The sequence below is a fragment of the Narcine bancroftii genome, chromosome 5, assembly GCF_036971445.1.
Source record: "Narcine bancroftii isolate sNarBan1 chromosome 5, sNarBan1.hap1, whole genome shotgun sequence".
NCBI lineage: Eukaryota > Metazoa > Chordata > Chondrichthyes > Torpediniformes > Narcinidae > Narcine > Narcine bancroftii.
The window spans coordinates 4,469,945-4,494,404 of record NC_091473.1 but is presented as its reverse complement, the minus strand read 5'-3'; the positions used below and the strand labels follow the sequence as shown (position 1 = coordinate 4,494,404).

General features: G+C 44.4%; 1 protein-coding gene and 1 long non-coding RNA gene across 5 annotated transcripts in view; one reads left to right on the top strand and one right to left on the bottom strand.

The window, feature by feature from the left end:
• uba1 (ubiquitin-like modifier activating enzyme 1) overlaps window positions 1-24,460 on the bottom strand; it is a 381,394-nt gene that overhangs the window by 8,017 nt on the left and 348,917 nt on the right. For all 4 annotated transcript variants that reach the window (XM_069936574.1, XM_069936577.1, XM_069936576.1 and 1 more), the window contains 2 exons: window positions 5,600-5,701; window positions 2,417-2,520 (listed from right to left, as the gene is read on the bottom strand). In XM_069936574.1, the coding sequence (XP_069792675.1) occupies window positions 2,417-2,520; window positions 5,600-5,701 (206 nt within the window). The remainder of the gene's footprint in view (window positions 1-2,416; window positions 2,521-5,599; window positions 5,702-24,460) is intronic.
• On the top strand, window positions 9,571-23,746 carry LOC138762614 (uncharacterized). The gene is made up of 3 exons (XR_011356976.1): window positions 9,571-9,651; window positions 22,734-22,866; window positions 23,698-23,746. It is a non-coding gene; the product is annotated as an uncharacterized lncRNA (long non-coding RNA).

Here is a 24,460-nt window from a genome sequence, read left to right as displayed (position 1 = left end):
CACCCTAATCTGGGATCTTATTTTGCAGAGCCGCTGATTAAGTGATTCTGGAACTGTGGAGTAGTCAGTACTACACTATTACAGTGTAAGTGACTTGAGTTTGAATCCTATGCAGCCTACAAGGGATTTGTACCACACCCCCCCCCCCCCGCCCCCCGACCATGTCAGCATGGATCTCCTCCGGGTGCTCCTGTTTCCTCCCACGATCCAAAGATATACGGGATTAGTAGGGTGCTGGGTGGGCGTGTTACCGCGCTGAAACTGTAAATCATTCTTGGTGTCAGAAAACTAACGGGTTTTAGTACAATACTGACTTCATGCTATCCATTAAAGTCAATGACGTGGCTAAAACTCACATATCCATTAGTCCTATGGGACGGATGAGAAGAAGCTTTAAATTAGACCACATCATCTTAAAGCCCAATTCTTTTTTTAATAACAATAGCAATCCTTTTTTGGTGATAATCAAACACCATACCTTGATAACTCACTTTGCCAATTATTACTTTAAGAGCACATGACCCATCTGCATGAGTCAGAGGTACTGCACAGTTTTGGAAAGTTATACTTTTGTGCGGTCCTTAATTGGTTTGAGAGAAACATCAAATGTTGCTGGGAGATGGTCAGCTCGGTGGGGGATGTGCTTTGGTCTGCCTGGATCTTGCTGGTCTTTTGGTCTAAGATGCCCCAAGCGAAGGTTGAAACAAAAACCACAATGCTGCAGAAACTCATCAAGTCAAACAGTGTCCTTTATATAGCAAAGATACATAACCAAAGTTTTGGGCTTGAGCCCGTCATCAAGGTATGAAAAAAATGTCAGAAGGTGTTTGAATAAAAGAGTAAGGGGAGGAGGGGCGGTCGCAAAGGCAGGAGGTGATAGGTGGAGAAGGGAGGGAGGGCACAGCAGAGACCAAGGGGAGGAGGGATGGCTGGATGACTAGAGAGGGAAGGAGGTGGGGAGCTGACAGGGGGAAGGGAAGGGAGGAGGAAGAGGAGAGCAGGCTAGCAGAAACCGGAGAAGTCAATGTTAATGTTGTCCGGCTGGAAAGTGCCCAGATGGAAAATCAGATGTTGTTCCTCCAATTTATGGGTGCTCTTGGTGGGATGAGTATGGGACTCACTGTATATGGCCCCAAGACTACTTGTTTCTGTCTGGGAACCCTTCAGCTGGAAGGCGTTAACATCAACTTCTCCAGTTTCTGTGAGCCTACTCCCCATTCTCCTTCTCTTCCCCATTCCTCCAGCTCTCCATCCCTTCCCTCAACATTCAGAGCCTTCCCTCCTCCCCTTGCTTGCTACTGTGTTCTCCCTCCCTTCTCCACCTATTACCACCTGCCTGCGGGACCATGCTCCTTCCCCCTACACCTCTCCCCCTTACCTTTTTGTTCGGACGCCTGCCGACATTTTTTTTCACACCTCGATGAAGTGCTCAAGTCTGGAACGTCGGTTATGTTTCTTTATCTTTGTTATATAAGGACACTGTTTGACCTACTGAGTTTCTCCAGCATTGTGTTTTTACTTCAATCACGGTGCCCGTAGACTGGCACCGAGTGAGGTGCAGGAGTACACTTGAGCGTCCACCATAGGGTTGGAGTTGAAGTATATCATGTATGTTACATTTTTAATATATTATTAAGTGACAATAAAAGGAATCAGAATCTTGGATGTTTTTCACTGATGGGACAATAAATACAGAGAAAGATATACACCTATAGAATTTATGAATAAAGTATATTTTTGAACAAGAACTGTTTGACACCATCAATTTAAAGACAAAAGCTCTAGATTTACAATGGAGGGCATGAAGGGTTCTTTTGGATATTTAGTGGAGAGTACTGCTCTTTGCAACAATTACACCTGGAGAAATGGTCTTCCTGGTAACACCAATTTTGATTGTTTTCGAAACAATGGGCCAGGATGCTCAGACTATCAAAACACTAAATAATACTCTGCTTTAAGTGTACGTAGGACAGCACGACTGGCGTAGTGGTTAGTGCCACGCCTTTACAGCGTCAGCAATTGGGACCGGGGTTCGAGTCCCACACTGTCTGTAAGGAATTTGTACCTTCTCCCCATGTCTGCGTGGGTTTTCCCCAGGGGCTCCGGTTTCCTCCCACCATTCAAAACATACCAGGGGCAAGTGTGCAGAATGGGCTCATGGGCTGAAAGGGCTGGTTACCGAGCTGTATGTCTAAAAAAAACAAGTAGTGCAGTCCCTGATCAGTGTAACAAGGGGAGGTTCAAGAGTCTGAGGCTCTGGTCTTCATGCTCCTGCACCCTCTGCCTGAAGGTAGCAGTGTGAAGAGGTGATGGGCATCCCTTATGGTGCTGGCTTACTTCTTGAGGAAGTGCCTCACACAGAAATGCATAAATAGGAGGCTGACTAGAGGCCCTCACTGAACAAAGTGGCACTTACCTCTGTGATAAAAGCTCCTTTAGTTTTGACTGGGCCATGATACAACGGGCATACACCATGAACTTCCCACATATGATCAATGTAATCTCCAGTTTGTGCTTAACCTGTGGAGCAGCAAAAAAAAAACACAACAGGTTGAGAGAGTCATTCTTCAGAGAGGAAGGAAAGAAGAGTTTACTGAACCTTCCCACAGCCCACCCACGGTCAAGCATTATGTTTGTGGGGGAAAAAAAACCCAAAATGTTGCTAATCAGAATTACATTTTCTGGGAAGAGAGAACAGTTTTGTTCTTCTGTGATTTTTTTTTGAAAATATAAGCTTGAGGGGAGAGGATTGCAGCTTGTTTCAAAGCAGCACACCTGGTTAAAGAACAGATGTGTGTATTTCAACACCACTTTAATACAGTATTTCATCAATTCAGGACAATAAATCTTTGATCTCTGAAGCAGATCTTTTAGCAATTCAGAAGAAGAAAAAAGCACTTTAACATTTTCAAGATTTTTTTTGGGGCTTAATAAAACAGAGGCAGTAAAAACATTCTGTCATCATCTAAACTCTCTCTCATCCATTAATGGCAGCCACTGCCAAATAGAAAGAGCACTGTGGCCGTTTTGACTGGCAGGAGCTCAGTGGCTTTCTATTCTCCTAACATTCTCCCCACTTTGTCAGAACACTTACTCCAGTCACTGCACGAGGACCCTTTCCAGATTGTTACTGTGTGACTACCGGTCAAACTCTCTAACCAGGCATCATGCTAAAAACACAACCCTTGGAGTAAGCATTTCCACTGGAGTGTCCTGGTCTGCGATAAAGTGAGGTTCAAGAAAGAGCACCAGCCCCACTTCCTCATTGGAAGCCTGAGAAAATCTGAGATGTCACTCTTGCAATGAACAACACCTTAAAGCTGCACCATTGAGGGTATCCTGCCAAGGTGGGTCAATGCGTGATGTGAACTGCCCCCCCCCCCCCCCCACCAAGACTACAAAAAAACTGTAGAGCAGGGGTCGCCAAAGTGGTTTATTGACCCCTGGGGATCGATGGGACTATACAAAGGGTCGATAGATGTTTAGGCTATAGAGAAATGTATCACTGATAATATTTATTTATTTATTTTACATGCTTGGGGGTCAATGAGAGATAAAGGATTCTATGAAGAGGTCGATGGTTTAAAAAAAATTGCCGACCCCTGCTGTAGAGAGTTCAGAATTAGGCTCAAACCACCCTACAGACCCTTCGTAACCTGTCCCAGGGTTTGGCCATGGTTTGCACTCATGGAAGTTCAGACAACTGAGTGATGTGGCTTCTGAAGCTGCTGCCTCACTGCTCCAGTGAAATGGGTTCAATCCTGACTTCTGGTGTTATCTGTGACCATTTCCACATGTGGAAATGGTCACAGATAACACCAGAAGTGAACCCACTTCACTGGACCAGCGAGGCAGCAGCTTCAGAAGCCACATCACTCAGTTGTCTAAACTTCCATGAGTGCAAACCATGGCCAAACCCTGGGACAGGTTACGAAGGCCATTAAAACCACAATGGCAGACTAAAAAAAAAGTGAAAGTAACAGGTGAATGAGTAGGGGTGTCCCAGGTCTGTGGGTAAAGATTTGAGAAATAAACCGCGAGAAGACAAAGTCAAGAACAGAGGAAAGGAAAACCAATTATCTTCATTATATGTTGCTGTTGGTTTATTTGTCTTTATCCCCTTTCAAATTTTACCCTGATTAAAAGATCTGTCATAACTGCTATTCCTTGTGAAATAAATGGATGTGGCCTGTTCCTCAGATTTAGACATCAATCTTGTTCCCACTGAGATTGCAATCTGACCACTGGCACAGCTGCAGATTTGCCAAGGCAACAACCCAGTTCAAACACACATAAGCAGTCTGCCAGTCCAGTCCCGGAGGAGGTAAGGTCATTGGCAGCACTGACTTGCAACTATCTGCATTCATCTAACATGACAACTATTACACTCTGCTCTGGAACAAATGCTACCCTTGAACCTAAAATGACCTGTCTGTCCATCAGACGCCAGCTTCCCTCTGCGTGCACGCTTATTAGGTTCTCCAATCAGTCTTCGTAATGGTCCATTTATTTTTCCATCTTATTTCTATGAACTCCGTACCTCTGTTGTGTCAAAACAATGTTTATGAGGTAAACCTTGTTACTTTAACCCTTTGGGCACCAAATTGTTTTTGGTTTGTGGCCAATCAATGATTTGACCAAACGAATACTCAGTGGGAACGGCATCAGTAATAATGTGATCGTTACATATAAGAGGTTGAATGTGCAGGAGTATGAATCATGTGACAGCAGAAGAGATGCTCTTTAACTTGGCACCATGTTCGGAACAGACATCGTGGGCCAGGTAACTCCACTGTGTTCACCACCTCACCAGTCATGCAAAGACGACATGGGCATCCCCATAAATGAAGTGGAAGATTGGAAGTTACACACACGTGCACCAGGGAAAATAGACCATTTAGATCAAATGGTGTTTGACAATATTCATACATTCCATTTGAACTGCCCCACAGTTCCATCTTTGGTTGGGAAGAAAGTATAATTTGTTTTGCAATTATAAGGCGTGGTCTCAAATTTGTTTATGTGCTGGTGGGAGGGATTAATTGAGCAGTTTCACATTCAGGGACAGGTACTACATTGACAGACTAATTCTCCATGAGAAGTGAAACTAGTATTTTAAATTAAATTTAGACAGACAGCACGGAAACAGGCCCTTCTAGCCCAGGCGGCTGTGCCACCAATTGAGCTATAACACCCATATGTTTTGAAGGGTGGGAGGAAACTGGAGCACAGAGAGGAAAAAGGAAATACCTGGAGACATGTGGAGAATGTGCAAACTCCTTACAGACAGTGCCAGATTCGAACCTGGGTCGCTGGCGCTGTAAAAGCGTCGCGCTAACCGTGACGCTAACCAGGCCGCCCAACAAACACATCTATCTATTTAATCTTCACTTTCCTTTGGTCACTTGCATTTGGAAGACATTGAGCCGCCGACATTAATTTATAAAGTCTTGATGTTGTACAATCAGCTTTCCTTTCTGTACTTGATTCCAGCTGAGGACATGATCTCTTGATCTCCCTTTCCCCTGTACATTAGATGTCCAGACCACACTGTGAAGTTCAGAATAATAAAACAAATCAACAAAGAGATTAGAATTACCTTAAAATAATCCAGGAATTCATTCAGTGTCATCTCGTCCCCGTTTGGTTTGATGCCTTGCACATCAAAATGATCCCACAGCGTCCATTCTATATCATGGTACTGCAAGGTTGAAAAGGCAAAATTACTCACACCATCAGTGTTTGAAGGGTGTGCACGCAGTCATATATGTGTTAGGGTGAAGAGGGAGAGAGACGACTTGTAATTTTCTCCCAGTCTATGTAATGATTTTGGAGATAGATGCCACAGTTAGTAAAACCTATCAAGGAAAAGGCTGTCCTTTATTTATTGCTGAAAACATATCTTCAAATCAATCCAATTCTCAGGCAGTGCATGTTTACATTCCAGAGCAGATATATTTATTATCTTCCAAACTTTTCAATTGTTACATATATGAACCATTTTCCTTTACAGTGAAACTGTAGGCAGTAACTGGGACATGTATCTCTAATAACCCCAGAATTAATCACTTTTGGAACAGCCTCCTGTGAGAAAATGATTGACTCTGTCTCCTTATTTAAGCTGCAATCAACACTAAATAGATGAAGAGCCCTTCAGAGATGAGTCAGATTAATTAGAGTATAAATGTGTAGAATGCAGCAAGAGATCTCATACACCTTCAAAAAAGTGAGCGACCTCGACCAAAATCAGGGTTCTGTCAGACCTGGGATGCTCTATTACATAAGACAATCTTAAGCTCTCAGTACCAAGCACAATAGACTCCAAATGGATAAGTCTCCGTGTGGATTTTGGGAGCTAAGGAGAATTTTTTTCTTTTATGTAAAAAGCTCTTCTTGTTAATACTTTAGCGCAAAGAGTGACTTCAGTCCTGAATGCATGAATTCTATTAACATGGCTGTAACACACCAGCTACTCATATTTTGGTCCAATGACAAAAGCCCATTTTACACTGAAAAGCCGTGTAATTGCCATATACACGACCCATCTCTGGAAGTCAGCTTATTTGTTCACACAGCCGGCTCCGCGAGTCTAATACACTCCGCTGCTGAGACTACTTACCTCGGTGGATTGAAGCCGGGTGAGTCTAGGATCTCCCCCCCCACCCCCATCCAATCTGTCTTTGATGCTTTTACACAGCGCTCGAAAGCCGGATAAAACCCGGCTTTCAACTGCTGTGTATAAGGGGCTAAAGAGATCCCAGACAACTAGAGGACAGGCTCTGACACACAGATTTTGTGTGGGGATTCATGCACACCCACACACACAGCTTGCTGACACACACCGACCATGGAGACAAGACACACAATCTTGCTCTTTCCTTTCTCTTTCTTCCTCCTCTCTCAATCCCCCTTCACACAACAGCCTCTGTGTCTAGCTTTCCCTCACCTTTTCACTCACCTCCTTCCTCTTGGCTTTTCCTTTTACTCTCAAAGACGTTAGGGCAACAGAGCCTGGACTAATGTTGTTGATGGAAATAAGTGATGGGGCACGGAATGAATCTCAATTGCTCTTTACATTCAGGTGCAAACACAATTCATGGAATCACCTGGGTCATACATTCGTATGATTCTATTGGTCCAAAACATGATCGGCAAAACTCCATTAATCCAGCATGGCTGAGACTGGTATTGGCGGACTGGTAGGTTTTCTGGATTATTGGATGTTATTTTATTGATATCATACCGCAATACACTTTTAATTGACTTTTGGAGTACTAAAATAAATTTTCTAGTGAATCTGATAATTTTAAAAAGATTATTGGAAATATGGTGTTATAGAACCTGCTAATGGCAGCGCTACTGAAATGAGAGATGTCCACACAGCATGAGGTGAACCAGTAACTGAATTTTATTTTGAATTCCTCATGCTGCTCGAGGGGACTGCCCACTTCCTGTGAGGGTCATGCTGGCCTTAGGAAGTGACGTCAGCACCTCACAGCATCATTCCCCCATCCAATGGCATGCAACACGGAAGCGGTGCTGTCCCCCGAGCAATGTGTGTCACCAACCGCGGGCTTCTCCTCAGAAGGGAAGGGGGGGCTTGCGCCATCTTGTGTCCGTTGATTTGATCGGCGATTCGGCCCGTCTAACCGTGCAGTTGCTCGGCCTGCTACAGGGTGTTGAAAAAGAGTGTGCGTAAAGATATGATCATGGTTAGGGATGGAAAACATCAGTTGAAGAAGCAGATGCCAAACTATCAGGATTTCCATAGAATTAAGAGCGGGTTATTGGAGACACACAGGATGCCAGGTGCTTGATTGTGGAGGAAAACGCAAACTGTCAGAGGAACTCAGCAGGTGGAACTGGATCGGTGGGAGAAAAAGAATGGTCATCGATTGGGGCCGGAACCCTTCATCAAGACTGTGAGTGCAGAGGGGAGATGGCCGGGATAATGAGGGCAGGGTGGGAGGGTTGGACAGTGGCCAGTAGGGAATTGGTGAACCAGGAAGGGATGATGGTTGATGGACAGAGGTCATTGATTGGCAGATGTCAGACAAAGGGGCGGGGGGGGGGGTGGGAGAGAGAGAGAGAGAGAGAGAGAGAGAGAGAGAGAGAGAGTCATGAGAAACAATGGGTCAGTGGAGAAAAATAAAACCTATCTGGTGAATGTGGGTGAGACAAAGGCTGCCAGTTCTGGAATACGATATGAAAGAAGGTAACAATAGTTGTATAGAACATTACAGCACAGTACTGGCCCTTTAGCCCATGATGTCGTGCTGACTACTGTTAACCCTCCACACCACAATCTAATTTTTCCCTACCTCACACCCATAGTCACCTATTTTTCTTCTATCCATGCACCTATCTAAGAGCCTTTTGAATGTTGGCCATTATACCAGCCTCTACTCCCAACCCCGACACCACCCACAACTCTCTCTGTACAAATCATACCTCTGACATCCCCCCTAAACTTTCCTCCACTCACCTTAAGCAGGAGGCCTCTGGTATTTGCCACTGATGCCTCCAGGAAAAAGATGGCTGACCACCTTATTTATGCCTCTCATAATTTTATATACCTCTGTTAAGTCTCCTGTCATCCTTCATCACTCCAAAGAGAAAAGCCCCAGGTCAGTCAACCTTGCTTCATATGACAAGTTCTCCAATCTCGGAAACATCCTCGTAAACCTCCTCTGCATCCTCTCCAAGGCATCTACATTGATCCTGTAATGAGGCAACTAAAATGGAATGCAATTCTCCAGGTGTGATCTGGAGCAATACCTCAAGGCTCTTGAATTCAATCCCCTGACTAATGAAGGCCAACACACTAATCACCCTATCAACTTGCATGGCATCCTTGAGCGATCTCTGAACCTGGACCCCAAGATCTCTGTAGCTCCACACTGTTAAGAATCCTGCTTTTAATGATGTATTCCACCTTCCAAAGTGCATCATAAAATATTTAGCATGGCAGCAGGATATTGGAGTTGACTGTAAACCTCAAAGCAAATGTAAAATCATATGCTTTGAGCTTCACCCGCATACAATAATGATCAGATGGTTTTGCCAGTGAGGTCAGCAGTTCATCATTTCAGAATGTACCATAGAAAATGTTTTGAGATGAATACATTGACCAACCAGTTATTCCTTTATTTTTGTAGAGGCTTATTGTATGATAAATAGCTCTTCCTAATGCAGTAAAATCCCCATGATTTGGAATTCAAGCAACCGGCAAAAAAAATTGCGGAAAATAAACAGGTAAAAAAATACAAAAGTTTAAAATTGGGCCCCTACTAGTCAGTTTGACAATCCACCCACCATACAATCTCAAGCAAATGGAAAACTCACTTATCCAGCATCTACCAATCCCCTTGGGTGCCGGACACTGGGGGTTTACTGTATCTCTTTTTTCAAAACATATGTAAGGCCTTGGGCAATGGTTGTCTCTATTTCTTTCTCTCTCCTTGCCATTAGCTCACTATCTGTATAATTAGTCACTCCTCCTCCAATCTTTCTGCAGGATGAGAAAAATCATTACTGAGATATATAAATCTCCTGGCTCCTGTTAATGTCTCAGCCCCAGCAATTTCATCCGTCTCCGTGCCACAGCACTATGTTTGCCTGTCTGGCTGGGTTTGTGCGTCATTTCCAAAGGTAGGAGGTGGTTAGATTGTGGGGGGGGGGGGGGGGGGGGGCGGGGGGGAGGGGGTTGGGTGAGCATTCTGCCCACAGCTGCACCCTCTCCTTCCAGTCCGTTTCCTGTCTCCATCAATCCACACTTCAAGTGGGGGAGGGAAAAGGGAGCTGAGAGCGGAAATGCTGCCACAGGCTGATGCCCCAGTCAGAGCACTTAACACTGCACTGCAACATCAGGAACATGACAGGGTAGAACAACCAAATAACAGTGAGCGAATCACTAATGAGGAACAGCTCTCAGGAGCAGGTCTCTCTCTTCAAAGGTGAACCCTATTCAATTTCACAACTTGCCAATTAAACATTGACCAGCTAAACAGTTCAGAATCCAATAAAAAATTAGTTTTCTTTGAAAGAAAAATTGGAATATGATCTCTTAGTTCTAAACACAAACCCCAGATCTGCATTGAAAGGCTAAGTTTATAATAGAGATTGAACTACCCAAGGAAGAGGCAATTCTTCCACGTGGGGAGAAGGAAAAAGAAAAATTTCATATCTAAACAGAATCTATGGAATTTGCTGCCCATTGAAGCAGTGGAGGTGACCTCAGTAAATATGTTTAAGACAAGGTTGGATAGATTTTTTACAAAGGGAATTAAGGGATATGCGGAAAAGGCAGGTAGGTGGAGATCAGAATATCATCAGATCAGCCATGATCACATTGAATGGGGGAGCAGGCTCAATGGGCCGGATGTCAAGTTTATTGCCATCTGATTGTACAAGTACAACCCGACGAAACAGCATTCTCCGGCCCTCGGTGCAAAAATACGTATAACACACATACAGACAAATAATATACGTGCAGGACAAGAATTATATCTATAAAAATAAATTAATAAATATTGTTTTGTTCAAATGAGAGTCTCGGATGGTTAGAGTGAGCAGTTCCTTTGGTCGTTCAGCGTTCTCACTGCCCGTGAGAAGAAGCTGTTCCTCAACCTGGTGGCCCTGGCTCTGACACTCCTGTATCTCTTTCCTGATGGGAGCAACTGAAAGATGCTGGGTGCAGGGTGGAAGGGGTCCTCAATGATTTTATGTGCCCTCCTCATACAATGATCTTGGTAGATCACGTCAATGGTGGGGGGGCGGGGGAGATAGTCACCATGATCCTCTCTGCCACTCTTATGGTCCTGTGGATGGAGCTCTGATCCATTTCTCTGCAGCAACCGTACCACATTGTGATGCAGCCGGCCAGGATGCTCTCAATAGAGCTCCTGTAGAAGGTTGACATAATGGTGGCCGGTAGCCTTGTATGCTTCAGTCTTCTCAGGAAGTGCAGTCATTGTTGTGCCTTCCTGACGATTGAGGTGATGTTGATGTGTCCACAATAGGTCACTAGTTAAGTGTGCTCCAAGGAACTTGGTGCTCTCCACTCTCTTTACTACAGAGTTGTTGATGTGTAGTGGAGGGTGTTCATTTTTGGCTCCCCTGAAATTCACATTCATCTCCTTCGTCTTGTCCACATTGAGTCTCAGGTTGTTCCTCTCACCATTTCACGAGATTTTCCGCCTCTTCTCAGCAGTGCGACTCATCGTTGTTGCTGATGAGGCCGATGGCAGTCGTGTCATCTGCAAACTTGTTGACACTGTTGGAGCTGGATCTGACGATGCAGACGTGGGTCAGTCGTGTGACTAGGAGCGGGCTGAGCACCCAGCCCTGAGGTGCGCCAGTGCTCAGCGTGACAGCGCTCAATATTCTGCTACTGACACGGACAGACTGGCCTTTCTGTTAGGAAGGCCAGGATCCAGTTACAGAGAGGGGTGTTGGTCCCAGCGAGGACTGCCATGGCCTACTCCTGCTCCTATTTCATATGTTCTCATTAATTTTCTTCACAAAGAAATGCAGATTATAGGTAGAAAAATGGTTTTGCTGATACTCAGAAGTCAACTGTGGATAAATACTGGGAGGGGGATGTGGAGGAGATTGTAATGTGTGCCATAACACTTGTCATTCGCCATTTTCTCTTATTATTTTTAAAACACAATTGGTCTTTGACTCCTTTTAAAAGGCAAAATCAGAACATCTGGATTCAAGTCCTGTGAGGATGGGAATCAGGATCTGATCTTAATGAGCGTCTGCGGTGCCAGAGGTTACAGTACATTTCTTCTGGAGGCTGCCCTCCTCCCTGGTCCCCCTCCCCTCCCCTCTCCTCCAATCAATCACGCTGGCAGCTTGAACAGTGCACACATTTAACCCCTGTTAATGAAGCTTAATCTACGATTTCTGCAAACATTCCAAAGCACCACTGGCTCAGTCCTGCCCGAGACCTGAGATGACAGAGGATTACAGTATAGGTTCATGCTCAAACTTGTGCTCGACAACATCTGATAGCAGACTCACTAAACTCAGCTTGTGCAAGGCACAAGCAAGAGTGGACAAGACTTTTTATTATTATTTTCAGATCAGGCCGGCCGCCTTCGCACAAGGCAATATTAAACTTGTCTCGCAATGGCCACAGTGGGGAGGTTTCTTGTAACTGGGCGCAATGGTTAAAATAAAACTTCAGGAAACGAGTAATAAATCAGATATGGGTGTGAGGCTTCCTCGGGAAATTAGGGTCTCCCGTGCACATTTTGGGCTTGATAAGGCAAAACCCTTACTCTGCATTAAGATTACTATTCTGCTTACAATGGAGGAGCTGATTAATCTTGGAAAACAATTTTTACAATATTCTATTGTTGGCTTCAGACAATTATCAAAAGGCTGCGTGGTGCCTAGATAACATCATATATTTAGGTCCAGTTTATAAATATACATAGTACCAAAAAAATAATTTCACAAGACTTTTTGATAATTAAAGATAACTTTCAAACTCGAGAGCAAAGAATATTCAGAGAACTCTTGACTTCAAGAAACAAGGCCAGGGAACAGAATGACTGACTTCACACTGGCACATCTGTGCACTGCTTGAGTGTGCAAATAAGCCATGGGGTTAAAGTCAGCTTCTTTGCAAATGTCGCAAATGAGAGGGGCATGCATTTAAAAAGGGTGTGGGGGGGGGGGGTCCAGGAGGTGGAAACATTAAAAGCTGCTGTGAGGCCCATTTTATATTACACAGGGAGTGCTGGGTGCCTGGAATAGCCAGGGATAGTGGAGGAAGCTGATACGATAGTAGTGTTTGTAAGGCATCTAAATAGTCACATGAATATACAGGGGGAGTGGAGAAATGTGCATCATGTGCAAGAAGTGGAGTTTGTTTCATTTGATCATTGTATTCGGTGCAGACATCATGGGTCTAGGGGTTTATTCATATTCTATGTTCAAAACTTCATTTATTATCATGTACTCAAAAATCTTTCCATAGTCTGTCCTGTAAGTTCCCTTCATTTATTGTTCATACCATGCTTTCATGTTAAAGACGAGATAGTGTTGCTCCAGGACCATGGACCATATTTACATAAATATGTTAGAATAGAAGTTGAACACATTAAAATATTAAGACGTATACAGTAAAAGTCCACAGTACACTATCCACATATGTTTTTAGAATTAAGGAGTCTGATGGCCTGGGGGGAAAAACTTTCCCAATCTGGATGTAAGGGCCCGAGTGTTATGGTACCTCCTACCAGATGGCAGAAGGGAGAACAGTTTACATGAGGGGTGTGTGGAGTCCTTCACAATGTTTATTGCCTTTCGCCTGCATCGAGTGTTGGAGATGTCCATCATGGTAGCGAGAGAGCCCCCAATGATCCTCTGAAGGGTCTTGCAATCCGAGGTGGTACAACTTCCAAACCAGGCAGTGATATAGTTGCACAGGATGGCCTCGATTCATCCTCTGTAGAATGTAGTGAGGATGGAGGGTGGGAGGTGGACTTTCCTCAGCCTTCGCAGGAAGTAGAGGCGCTGCTGGGCTTTCTTGGCTATGGAGCAGGTGTTAAGGAACCAGGTGAGATTCTCCGCCAAGTGCACTCTAAGGAACTTGATACTCTTGATGACCTCAACGGTGGAGCCATCAATGGTCAAGCGGAGCCTGAGGTCGCCAACCATCTCTTTTGATTTTTTAATGTTTAGATACAGGTTGTTGGTGTGCACCAGTCCATTGGTTATTGCCCCTCATCTCTGTATGTTGACTCACCATTCCTACTGATAAGGCCCACCATGGTTGAGTCATCAGCGAACTTGATGTGGTTCAAGCTGTGGTTAGCTGGACAGTCGTGGGTCAGCAGAGTGAACAGCAGTGGACTAAGGCTCAACTTCCTTATCAGGTCCTGAGGTATGACCATGTTGAATGCCAACCTGAAGACAATAAACAGCACTCAAACATATGAGTCTTTATTTTCCAGGTGGGTGAGGGCCACGCAGAGTGGTTGGATCTATATGCGAGCTGCAGAGGGGTCCAGTGATGGGGGCAGCAGTTGCTTGATGTGCCCCATGACGAGCCCCTTGAAGCACTTCATGACGATGGATGTGGGTGCGACAGGGCATTAGTCATTGAGGCAGGACACAGACAACTTCTTTGGCACGGGGACAATGGCAGTGGCTTTGAAGCACGTGGGGAAAGGTACACATAAAAGCGGCAATTAGTCCAAAGACATTATCAGACAAGAAAATGAGACATTGTGTGCCTGTGGATTCTGCCACCTCGTCCTATGCCACTGCCCCATGTCACCACTGCAGCCATACGGCCTCCTGTCCTGTCCAGCTGTGATCCTGAGCTCAGGGCATTCGAATCGCATCTCCTCCGGCCCTGAACCCTTGAAGCATCAGGGAGCCGTCAGCACCCAAGGCTCTGCTTGCTGTCGCAGCCTGCACCCTGCATCTGAGACCCGATTCCCAGAAACTGATTGCTCGTAACCTGTGGCCTGGTGTGTTTCGAGAAAAATATTGCACCGTGGGTCTCCAAGAAATAATGTACCATGTGACCTGTTCCTCTGGCCCTAGGACAGCAACTTCAGTGCTGAGCTAATCCAGTTCCTTATCCTGATGATCGTGCACTTACTCATCCACTACCCCTCCTTCACAACCTTCCACTGCAGCAGATCAACATCGCTGGCCAATTACCAGCCAACAGTGTACACAATTTCCTGCCAATGACTTAAACAAATAAATGCATGGGCTTTTGAAAAAGAAAGTTGGTGAGTAATCTCCACACCATCATTTCACAGTACAGTAGTGCCAAATTAAGTTCTAATTAACATGAAGAGCACAGCCTGACCCTGCTGTGATGTCCCTGGACATGCTAAAGTGACCCCAGGGGTCAGAGAGTCCCAACAAACCTCTCACACCACTCAGCAGCAAACCAGTTAATTAAGGCAAATTATAAACGGACTTATTTGAAAGGTTGCTAAGAAAGTGGACATGGTGCAAATGAAAGGGCTACGTTCAGCTCCTGAATGTAGACAAAGACCTCAGTCAGCGCACAATTGAGATGTTCATTCAGACAGGGAAGAAGGATGGGTTAGTGCACGGGGCACAAATGGAAGGCTTTGCACAAGACTTTTATTATATTTTTGCTTTAGCTTTTATCTGAATAGTCATCCTGTTCTACAATCAGATGCTCCAGGGCTTTTCATTATGGGTACCTTGTGACACCCCCCCCCCCCCTCCCCACCACCCCATTCCCAGTGGCACATTGGCAAGTTCTCTCTTCTGGCTGTTGGACAAAATCCAATCGCTGAACATGCATCTCCTCCAGAATTAAAAGCCATTTAAATCATAAGATGATCAGAGAAAGCCAAACTCTCTGCCAAATAAACGTTGAATGAGATATTTCAGCATTAATGGGCGATACATTTTAGAGCGTGGCAATGAGGGTACCACCCCAAATAGTATGAAGCATAGAGCAGGATAACACATGTCATCGAGTCAGCACACTTTCCAAGCACAGCGAAAAGTAACCTTTTGTTTGATGGACGACGTGGTAAAGAAAACCGAGTTACACAGCAATCCTTCACTGCCGATAAAGCATGCAGATGCAACTGTTTCCTCCCACAGCCCCCAATCCCTTTCAACCCCCTGTAAATTCCAATTGATGCTCTGCCACAGGAAACAGACAGAATACACTTGTTTTGATTTTCCAAGACTAGCACAAATCCAAAAGAACGGTACAACCGTCTCAAGAATGATATATTACATTCAAAGTCCTTTCGCTCCCCCCCCACCGTCCACCCCTCTCCCTTCCCTCCCATACCCTAATACCACAAAGAAAAGATTATGTAAATTAAATGAACACAAAGAATCAAAAATCTAGAGTCACCGACCCTTAAAAGAACCAAGTATAAACCCAGAGTAACATAAAATAGAATGAAAAAGATACGAAACAAGAGCACATCGTCTGCGCCCTGACCTACTTCATTTATCTCAGTCATTTCACTATTAGAATGGATTTTTATCTTTCTTCTATTTAGAAGGGGTGTAACTATATCTGTGTATCTATATATTGCAGATAAGGGTGCCATACCCTAACGAATGAGTCATATTTCCTCCTTAACTTATACATGGTTTTCTCCAGGGGAATACAACTCTGTAGATCCGTATTCCATCGTGTAATGTTTAGTTGGGAGTCGGACTTTCATGTGACCACTATACACTTCCTGGCTATTGAAAAGGCAACCTTTACAAACTGAATTTGGTACTTGGACAGTTTAAAACACGTGTCCATAATGTTACCCAGAGGTGCAGTTGCGGATCCTGTGGAAAATCCACCCCATGTAATTTTTTCAGAATGTCCCTCCAGAAGGATTGCACCTTTGTACACAGCCAGGTTGAATGGATAAAGGTTCCAATCTTCACACCACACCTAAAACACATTTCCGAGATTTCTGATTTGGATTTATGTAATTTTTGTGGTGTGAGGTACAGTTGATACAAGAAATTATATTTCTCCAACCTGTAGCTGGCATTAATGACTGCTGTCATGCTGTCACGACATAGGTCTGACCAGCACCGCTCATGGATTGTTGTGCCCAAGTCCGTCTCCCATCTTTCCCTCGACCTGTGTAAGCCCAGCTTCAACTTTGGAATAGGAGAAACATGGTAGAAATAAACCTAAGCATATTCCCCTTTCAACTTAGAATCTCCATGTCACTACACACGGGAAGGGCCATAGATGGTCCCCAATTATCTTCATAGCTGAAGATAGCAGAGGAAAGTTTTATTCAACAAATCATACTTATTCCTCAGCTGCTCAAATAACATGAGTTGTCCTCGTTTATAACAATCCTCGATACTCTTGATTCCCCCTCTGGACCAGGTGTCCAGGATCTTATTATCCAGAGTCACAGGTAAACAGGCAGAATATTGAACAGGGTTGTGATGGTAGCTTCCCAGAGAATTATATTTGAAAAACACCAGCTGAAACTGGGACCTGTTCACGTCTCAATTATCGTATTCCCATTTCAAAAATACTGATAGTTGTACCATGTCACATTGAGTTTAAAAAATATAGCATTGTCAGCAAAAATGTCAGCTTTGACTCTCTTGGAGCAAACTGCTTTTCAGTATTCTAAAAGCTTCAGGACAGCATCACCATTTAGATCAGTGGGTTTCAACCTTTTAATTTCCAGTCCCATCCCACCTTAAGTCATCCCTCTGCCATCGGTGCTCTGTGATCAGTCAGGGATGGCTTAAGGTGGGATGTGGGTGGGGAGGGAAGGTTGTGAATCACTGCTCGAGACCCAATTGTTCCTGAAATATTTTGCTTGAGAAAAATGGTCATTGGCCCATTTCCTTTGAAGTTCTGAAAAACCCTGCACATAACGAGTCAAGGAGGGACGATTACAACAGTGGGTCTCAAACTTTTTCTTTCCACCCACATCCCACCTCAAGCAATCCCTTACCAATCACAGAGCACCGATGGCATAGGGATTACTTAAGGTGGAATGTGAGTGGAAAGAAAAAGGCTGAGAACCACTGGCTTAGATCAGCCATAGTCAATCTTATTTGGGCTGTCTGCCTTAGATCATTGCTCAAAGTTTATGGGCCCCCTTCCTGGTGAAGCAGTCAGGTTTATTTGGTTTCTTCCATACTTCTCTCCTCCTACTGACTACATAAAATAAAACATTAAAAATATTTTACGGTTTCTGTCCGTGGACCCCCTTAAATGTGCTGTGGCCTACGTATGGCCCATGTTGAGAATGGCTGATTTACATCAGTGGTTCCTAATCTTTCTCCACCCACAGATCACTAGAAGAATTCCTTTAGCTTCTGCGGTCCACCTACAATAAACTCAAGGATCACTGGTGTGGGAGAGGGCCTCAACACTGACGGGACTTTTATTTTGTATGAGAATCGTCTGAGAATTTTCTTTTTTTTTGCTTTCCAAATTTACAACCTTGATTCACAAATTGTTAATAATATCAATCATGTGGTCTTTTTATTTTTAAAAAATTTAGACATACAGCACAGTAACAGGTCATTTTGGCCCACGAATCCGTGCCGCCCAATTTACACCCCATTAACCTACATCCCTGTTACATTTTAAAGGGTGGGAAGAAAGTGGAGCCCCCGGGGAAGTCCCACACAGCCATGGGGAGAAGGTACAAAGTCCTTACAGACAGCATAGGAATGGAATCCCAGTCCTGATTGTTGGCACTGTAACGGCGTTGAGCTAAACACTACGCCATCTTTTCCATGTTACCGTGGACCACTATGGGCCAAGAGCAAACCCCCAGTGTTCCCCAGACCACAGATTCAGAAATATTGTTTTATGATACTTCAAATCTGGGCTTTTTTGGGTTCCCAATGTAATGTATTCCAGAATATTGTGAAAAACAGTAATATAACTTTGTGTTGCTTCCTTCTGTAGTAAGTTGGAATTAACAAAATCCTTAGACGAACACATTGATTAGCCCACTCTTTCCTTAGTCTGAACATAATTAAGTTGGAGCATTGGTAACCAGAGGACACAGGGTCATGGGATTTAACAGGAACACAGAGGGTGCTGGGTGTACGAAACGGGCAGCTGGTAGAGGTAGTTGAGGCAATGTTTAAGAAATACTCAGAATGGATGCATGTATGGGATGGATTTTGAGGGATATGGGCCAAATGCAGGCAGGTGGGACTGGAGTGGGTAGAACCTTTTGGTCAACGTGGGCAAGTTGGGCCAAAGGGCCTGTTTTCACTCTATTTAACCTATGAATCTATTCCAAGTATCTATAGTTGGATTCTCCACTTTATCACTCGGGTGTTAAAGAGTTGGGAGAGAGAGGGAGGAGGGGTGGAGTGGTGTGGGCAAAAAATGGTAAGAGGAGAGGTGGGATGGTGTTGGCAAAAGATGGGTTCAGGTTTACAGAAACACCAGCTCCAACAATTTGGGAAGCAGACCTTAAAGGATTTCTGTCTATTAAAAATAGTGGAAACAGTCCTTCTTGTTGGCTTAGAGCTATAAGGCTCGTAAACATCTCCATATTACCCTAACCTTAAACAACTTCAGGACCAGTTGTTACTCAATCATCAATTTTTTTGGACTAACTGCAACTCTGAATAGCTATCCTTTTATATTTATTCTTTTTGTTTTGTCTTTTGACACATTGTGGTAATTTAGTTTCAGCTATTTTTATGTTTTTCTGTGTGGCTGAAGCAAATAAGAATGGCAGTGTATCTGTCTCCCATACTTATATATATGACAACAAACTTAGATCACTGACTCAATCCTTAGTCAAGTCCACTTAGATATTGATGGACAAATTAATTTGACAATCTAGGGAATTTTACAGTCTCTTTCTTGCATTATGCACCTTATTTTGTGCATTGGCCACACAATGCCTCACACAATGAATTGACTTGACGTTTGGTCACTGTAGTTACATAGACAAACAACGGGGCTTGTTAGTTTAACCTTGCTCTGGCCATCTTCCACAACATTTCTTCACAGTGAACACAGATGGTGGCCCTGAATGGACTGTTCCCCTAGCATTCCAATCTTCCTTCCCTCACAACTGGAGATTTCTTACTGTTTACCTTCACCCCCTGCTTTCTGCACTTTAATCGGAGTTAGCGAAGGTATAGTTGGTTCATGCTGGTTAATCTCCTGTATTGCACTCCAGTGCGGGAGTTAACCAAGTGTCTTCCAAACATCCAAATAGATTAAATCTGGCGATTTCTTCCTGTTCTACATCAATCATCTCCATTCCAATAATATCTATGAGGTACAGTCTGACTATTCCTTCTTATTCATAAAATTGGCTTATACAGCAATGCAGGTACATTACAGTACAATACAGCACAGTACAGGCCTTTGGGCCATGATGATATGCAGAACTATATAAACATACTCTACAACAGTCTAATCCTTCCCTATTTCACACCCGTAACCCTCTGTTTTCTTACATCCATGTGCCTATCCAAGAAACTTTAAAATGTTCCTATTGTATCAACCCCGGCAATGAATTTCAGACACCCACCACTCTCTGAGTCAACTCTACTTCGGACATCTCCCGTAAACCTTCTTCCACTCACCTAAAACAGATGTCCTCTAGTATTTGCCACTGGCGCCCCGGGTAAATGGTACTGGCAACCTGCCTCATCATCTTATTAAGTCACCTCTCATCTAGTTTGAGGTGATCTGAGTTAAGGTAATATTTCCCTCATTCAAAGGGTATAGGTTTTGCAGGCTGAGCCAGCATTTAATTGCCCATTCTTAATTGCCCTTGAGAAGGTGGTGGTGAACTGCCTTCTTGAACTGTTCTGGAGATGTGGGTACACAGAGAGTAATAAACAGATGCCACATTACCAAGTACAAAAAAAGTAGTAATTTGACACATCTCCAGTTGTATTAATCTTTTGAGATCAAATCAAATTGACGTATGAATATGCTCTTCTGCTCCTTATGCCAACTCCCCCATTCAATATGACCTCTCTCCTCAGGAGTAATATGCCAACGTGTTGGAGAAACTCCACAGATCATGTAGCATCCATAGGAAGTTAAGTGTAACCAAAACTTTGGTACCTGATGAAGGGCCCAGGGCCTGAAATGTTGGCAACATTTTATTTCCTATGGATGCTGAGGTTCTCCAGCACGCTTGTATTGCTCTCGACCCCAGGGTCTGCAGACTTTCTTGTTCAACGTTTATCATAGGAGCACTTTCTGGATTAACCAATTTCCCTGTTGAGCCTCCACAATCCTCTTGGGAGCAAAATTCCAAAGATTCATTAACTACGGGGTGAAAAAAATCCCTTCTCATCTCCCACTTTAAACCTTCTTCCTCCTCCTGGACATTTTTTTCTGGGATTCTGCCTGCCCTGAACCTTTATATTTCCAAATGCCAAAAAAGACATCAACCGTATCAACTTCACCTCTCCCCTTACTCATGCCAATCTCACTCCTGGGAACTTATGGCCCTCCATTCTCTCCACACCAATCTAAACCTCACCATCAAATCCGCAGACACAGGTGGCACTGTTGTGGTCTGGTGCACTGACCTCTATCTGGCTGAAGCGAGATGACATCTCTAAGACACCTCAACTTACCCCTCCAACAGGACCCCACCAAAACTCATCAAACCACTGTATTGTGCTCTATTTCTGAACTCATCACTTCTGGTCATTTCTCTGGCACGGCCTTTAAACTTATTGTTTCCAAATACCGCACTGTCCTTTTCTACCTCCTTGCCAAGATCTACAATTGTCCTGGCAGACCCGCGTGCTCCTTCCCCACTGAATCGGTCTCCGCTTACCTTGACTCTGTTTTATCAACCCAGTCCAGTCCATCCCCACCTACAACCAGGCCACTTCACACACCCTCCATCATTTCAACAACTTCCAAATGAACTCGATCACCCCATATTTACTATGGACATCCAATTCCCATATTCCTCCATCCCCCATACTGAAGGCCTCAAAGCTCTTTGTTTCTTTCTGGACAATAGACCCAACCAATCATCCTCCATCATCACCCTCCTCTCGCTGGCAGAACATGTCCTCACCCTCAATAATTTCTCATCCCACTTTCTCCAGGTTAAGCCAGGGATACCCACCTGGACCCACCAAAGACTCCAGGTCCTCAACCCACCAGCTGCTGCATCTAACAGATTATCCTCTACTATTTCCACCATCTACTGCGTGATCCCACCACCAGTCACATATTCCCCTCTCCTCCTTCTGCAGGGACTGCTCCCTTCGTGACTCCCTTGTCCATTCCTTCCTCCCCACCAATTGTCCGTCCCCTTGGTACCTAACCCTACAACCGCAGGAGATGCTCCACTTGCACACACACCTCTCCCTCATCGCTATTTGGGCCCCTAAACAGTACTTCCTAATGAAGAAACACTTCACTCATGAATCTGCTGGAATCATCCTCTACATCAGAGAGACTGGGAGAGTGCTTCGCTGAGCACCTTGGCTCTGCCCACCGTAGTAGCATGGATCTCCCAGTGGCCACCCATTTCAATTCCCCATCCCATTCCCTTGCTGACATGCCTGCCCATGGTCTCATGCACTGCCAGACTGAGACCACCCACACCTCATCTTCCACCTGGGCACTCTCCAACTGGATGGCATTAACATTGACTTCTCCAACTTCTGTTAAACCTCTCCCCCTCCAATATTTCCCCATGTCTCCCATCCTCTCTTCTTCGTCCTTTTGCCCTCTGGGACCTTTCACAGAGCCAAAAATCAATTCTCACCTCACCTCTCTCCTGTCCTTTTGCCTGTTGGTCTGTACTCCTCCCCCTCCCATCCTACCCTTTTCCCCCAGCCTTCAATGCAGTCACCTGTCTCTCTTTATCACTCATACCTTAAGGAAGGGCTCAGGGCCAAAACAACAGTAATACATCTTTACCTCCGGATGCTGCAAGACCAGCTGAGTTTCTCCAGCATCTCTTGTGTTTTTACTTGCTCAACTCATTTCTGATTGTCAAAAGTTATCTCCTTCTACCTGCACCTTTCAATGAGATCACTTCTCATTCTTCTAAATTCCAGTGAGATTTGTTTAATCTTTCCTCCCAGGTCAAAAATCCTTCTCTAAGAATCAACCTGCAAGCCTCACACCACTATAAAAATAATGGTAGTTTCAATTTGTTAAAAATATTTTTTTTCCAAAATGTTCTTTCCTCAACAATGTTCCAATGGTACTGACAATTTACTACTTGTTTATTGACGGGAAGTCACCAGGTTTTGACAAGGTTCCATGCTGAGAACTGCTCGAAACCCGCACGGGAGAGGACTCAAGAACAGGGCGACGGAAGAGTGAGCAGTCGTGGGAAGAGTGGGCGCCATCTAGCCTCATGGACCCAGTATGTGAGTCTGTCTACTCAGTGCTCCCAGCTCTGCTCGGCTCTCACGTGCCCCCCCCACCCCCCACTCCCGTCAACCCAGACTGTGGAGGCTTGGAGGTGAGGGGCGGGAGTGGCGGGGAAGAAAAGGCACACAAAATGCCTGTGATGATGTAATGGGGGGGGGGCATATTATACTGAACACTTGCTATTGCCCATTGGCTGCAGAGATACTCCACCCTACTGGTATAAGAGATGGAGATGCTTTCTCACTGGCCAGTTTAGTGGTGGTTCTAGTCTGCTAAATAAAAGCCCAGTATTTGTATAATATTTGCCTGGTCCATGTCTATGGCATATCAATTTTATTAACAGACTAGAACCACCCCACCTCTAAACTGTCCATTGGGAAAGCATCTCCATCTGTTATATCAGTAGGGTGGAGTATCTCTACAGCCATAGCCAATAGCAAGTGGTCAGTATAATAGCCCCCGCCCCATTACATCATCACAATGTCGCATTCCCATTGGGGAGGAGATGCCAGCAGCCCGGCAGCAGTCCATAAATCCATCCCCACCAATCCCGCTGGTTCCTACACATACGCTCATACGTAGGAGGAGTCTGTAAATCTTGCGCTCCTAACCCAGGGTTGACATACACATACACGTTTTAAGTTTATTTTGTAATACTGAGCCTGATTGATATTCATCATAACATAAAAGATCCTATTCTCCCAGCATGCTGGCAATTACATCATCAAAAAAGTTAATTATTTGATCACTCTCTCCGATGGCAGAAATTTGTGGTACGGAAATGGTTGTTTCATTTTCTTATTTTCCTCCAATAACTGTAACTCCAGAGTCCTTCGCTGTCCGTGAAGAACTTCACGACATACTTGGATCATGAATGGTGTTTCATAAAGGCAGGTATTTTTAGATTCCTCTATAGTTCCTGCATTCTGGTTACCTCAGGGTGAATTATACCTCAAGTGTCCCTGAAGCTATGGGGTTCTAATGCCACAGCATGCTTAAAAGATTCACACTCTCACTGCTTAGATGTATTTGGGAACTCGACTTGCGTCAGAACCAAAAACAAAATGACCAAGTTATCGAGCTGCAGAGCCACGTGCTTCTGCTTGGCTGATGGTCGAATGCCAGTGAAATGCTGCCTGCTTTACTTCCTGTTCGAGAGATGACCAGTACAATGTTGTCTGCTGCACTGCAGGATGAATAACGGCTTTATTTTGAAGCCAAATGAGACCCGACTTCAGGATAACAAGTTGCTCACTCCAAGGGATTAAACACAAAGGGTTTTATACATCAGAAGTAAAACTAAAATAGCTGGCAGGGCGTACTGAGACGATTTGACAGTTATCTAGACCATGTGCTCTGGTCCAATGGATTAAAATGTTTTTTTTCCCGAAGGCTGATTGCAAGACTCACACAGTGACTACATGACCATTCAGAAGGCATGGGGCCTCATAAACTGCTGATCTGGTCCACTATTGAGAAGGATCCTTTGTTTCTGGAAACAGAACGCAGGCTTCCATTCAGAAAGCGCCCTATTTTTAGCAAGAGAACGATGGACTTCCATGGAGTTGATTTGGTGGAGTTAATTGTGGA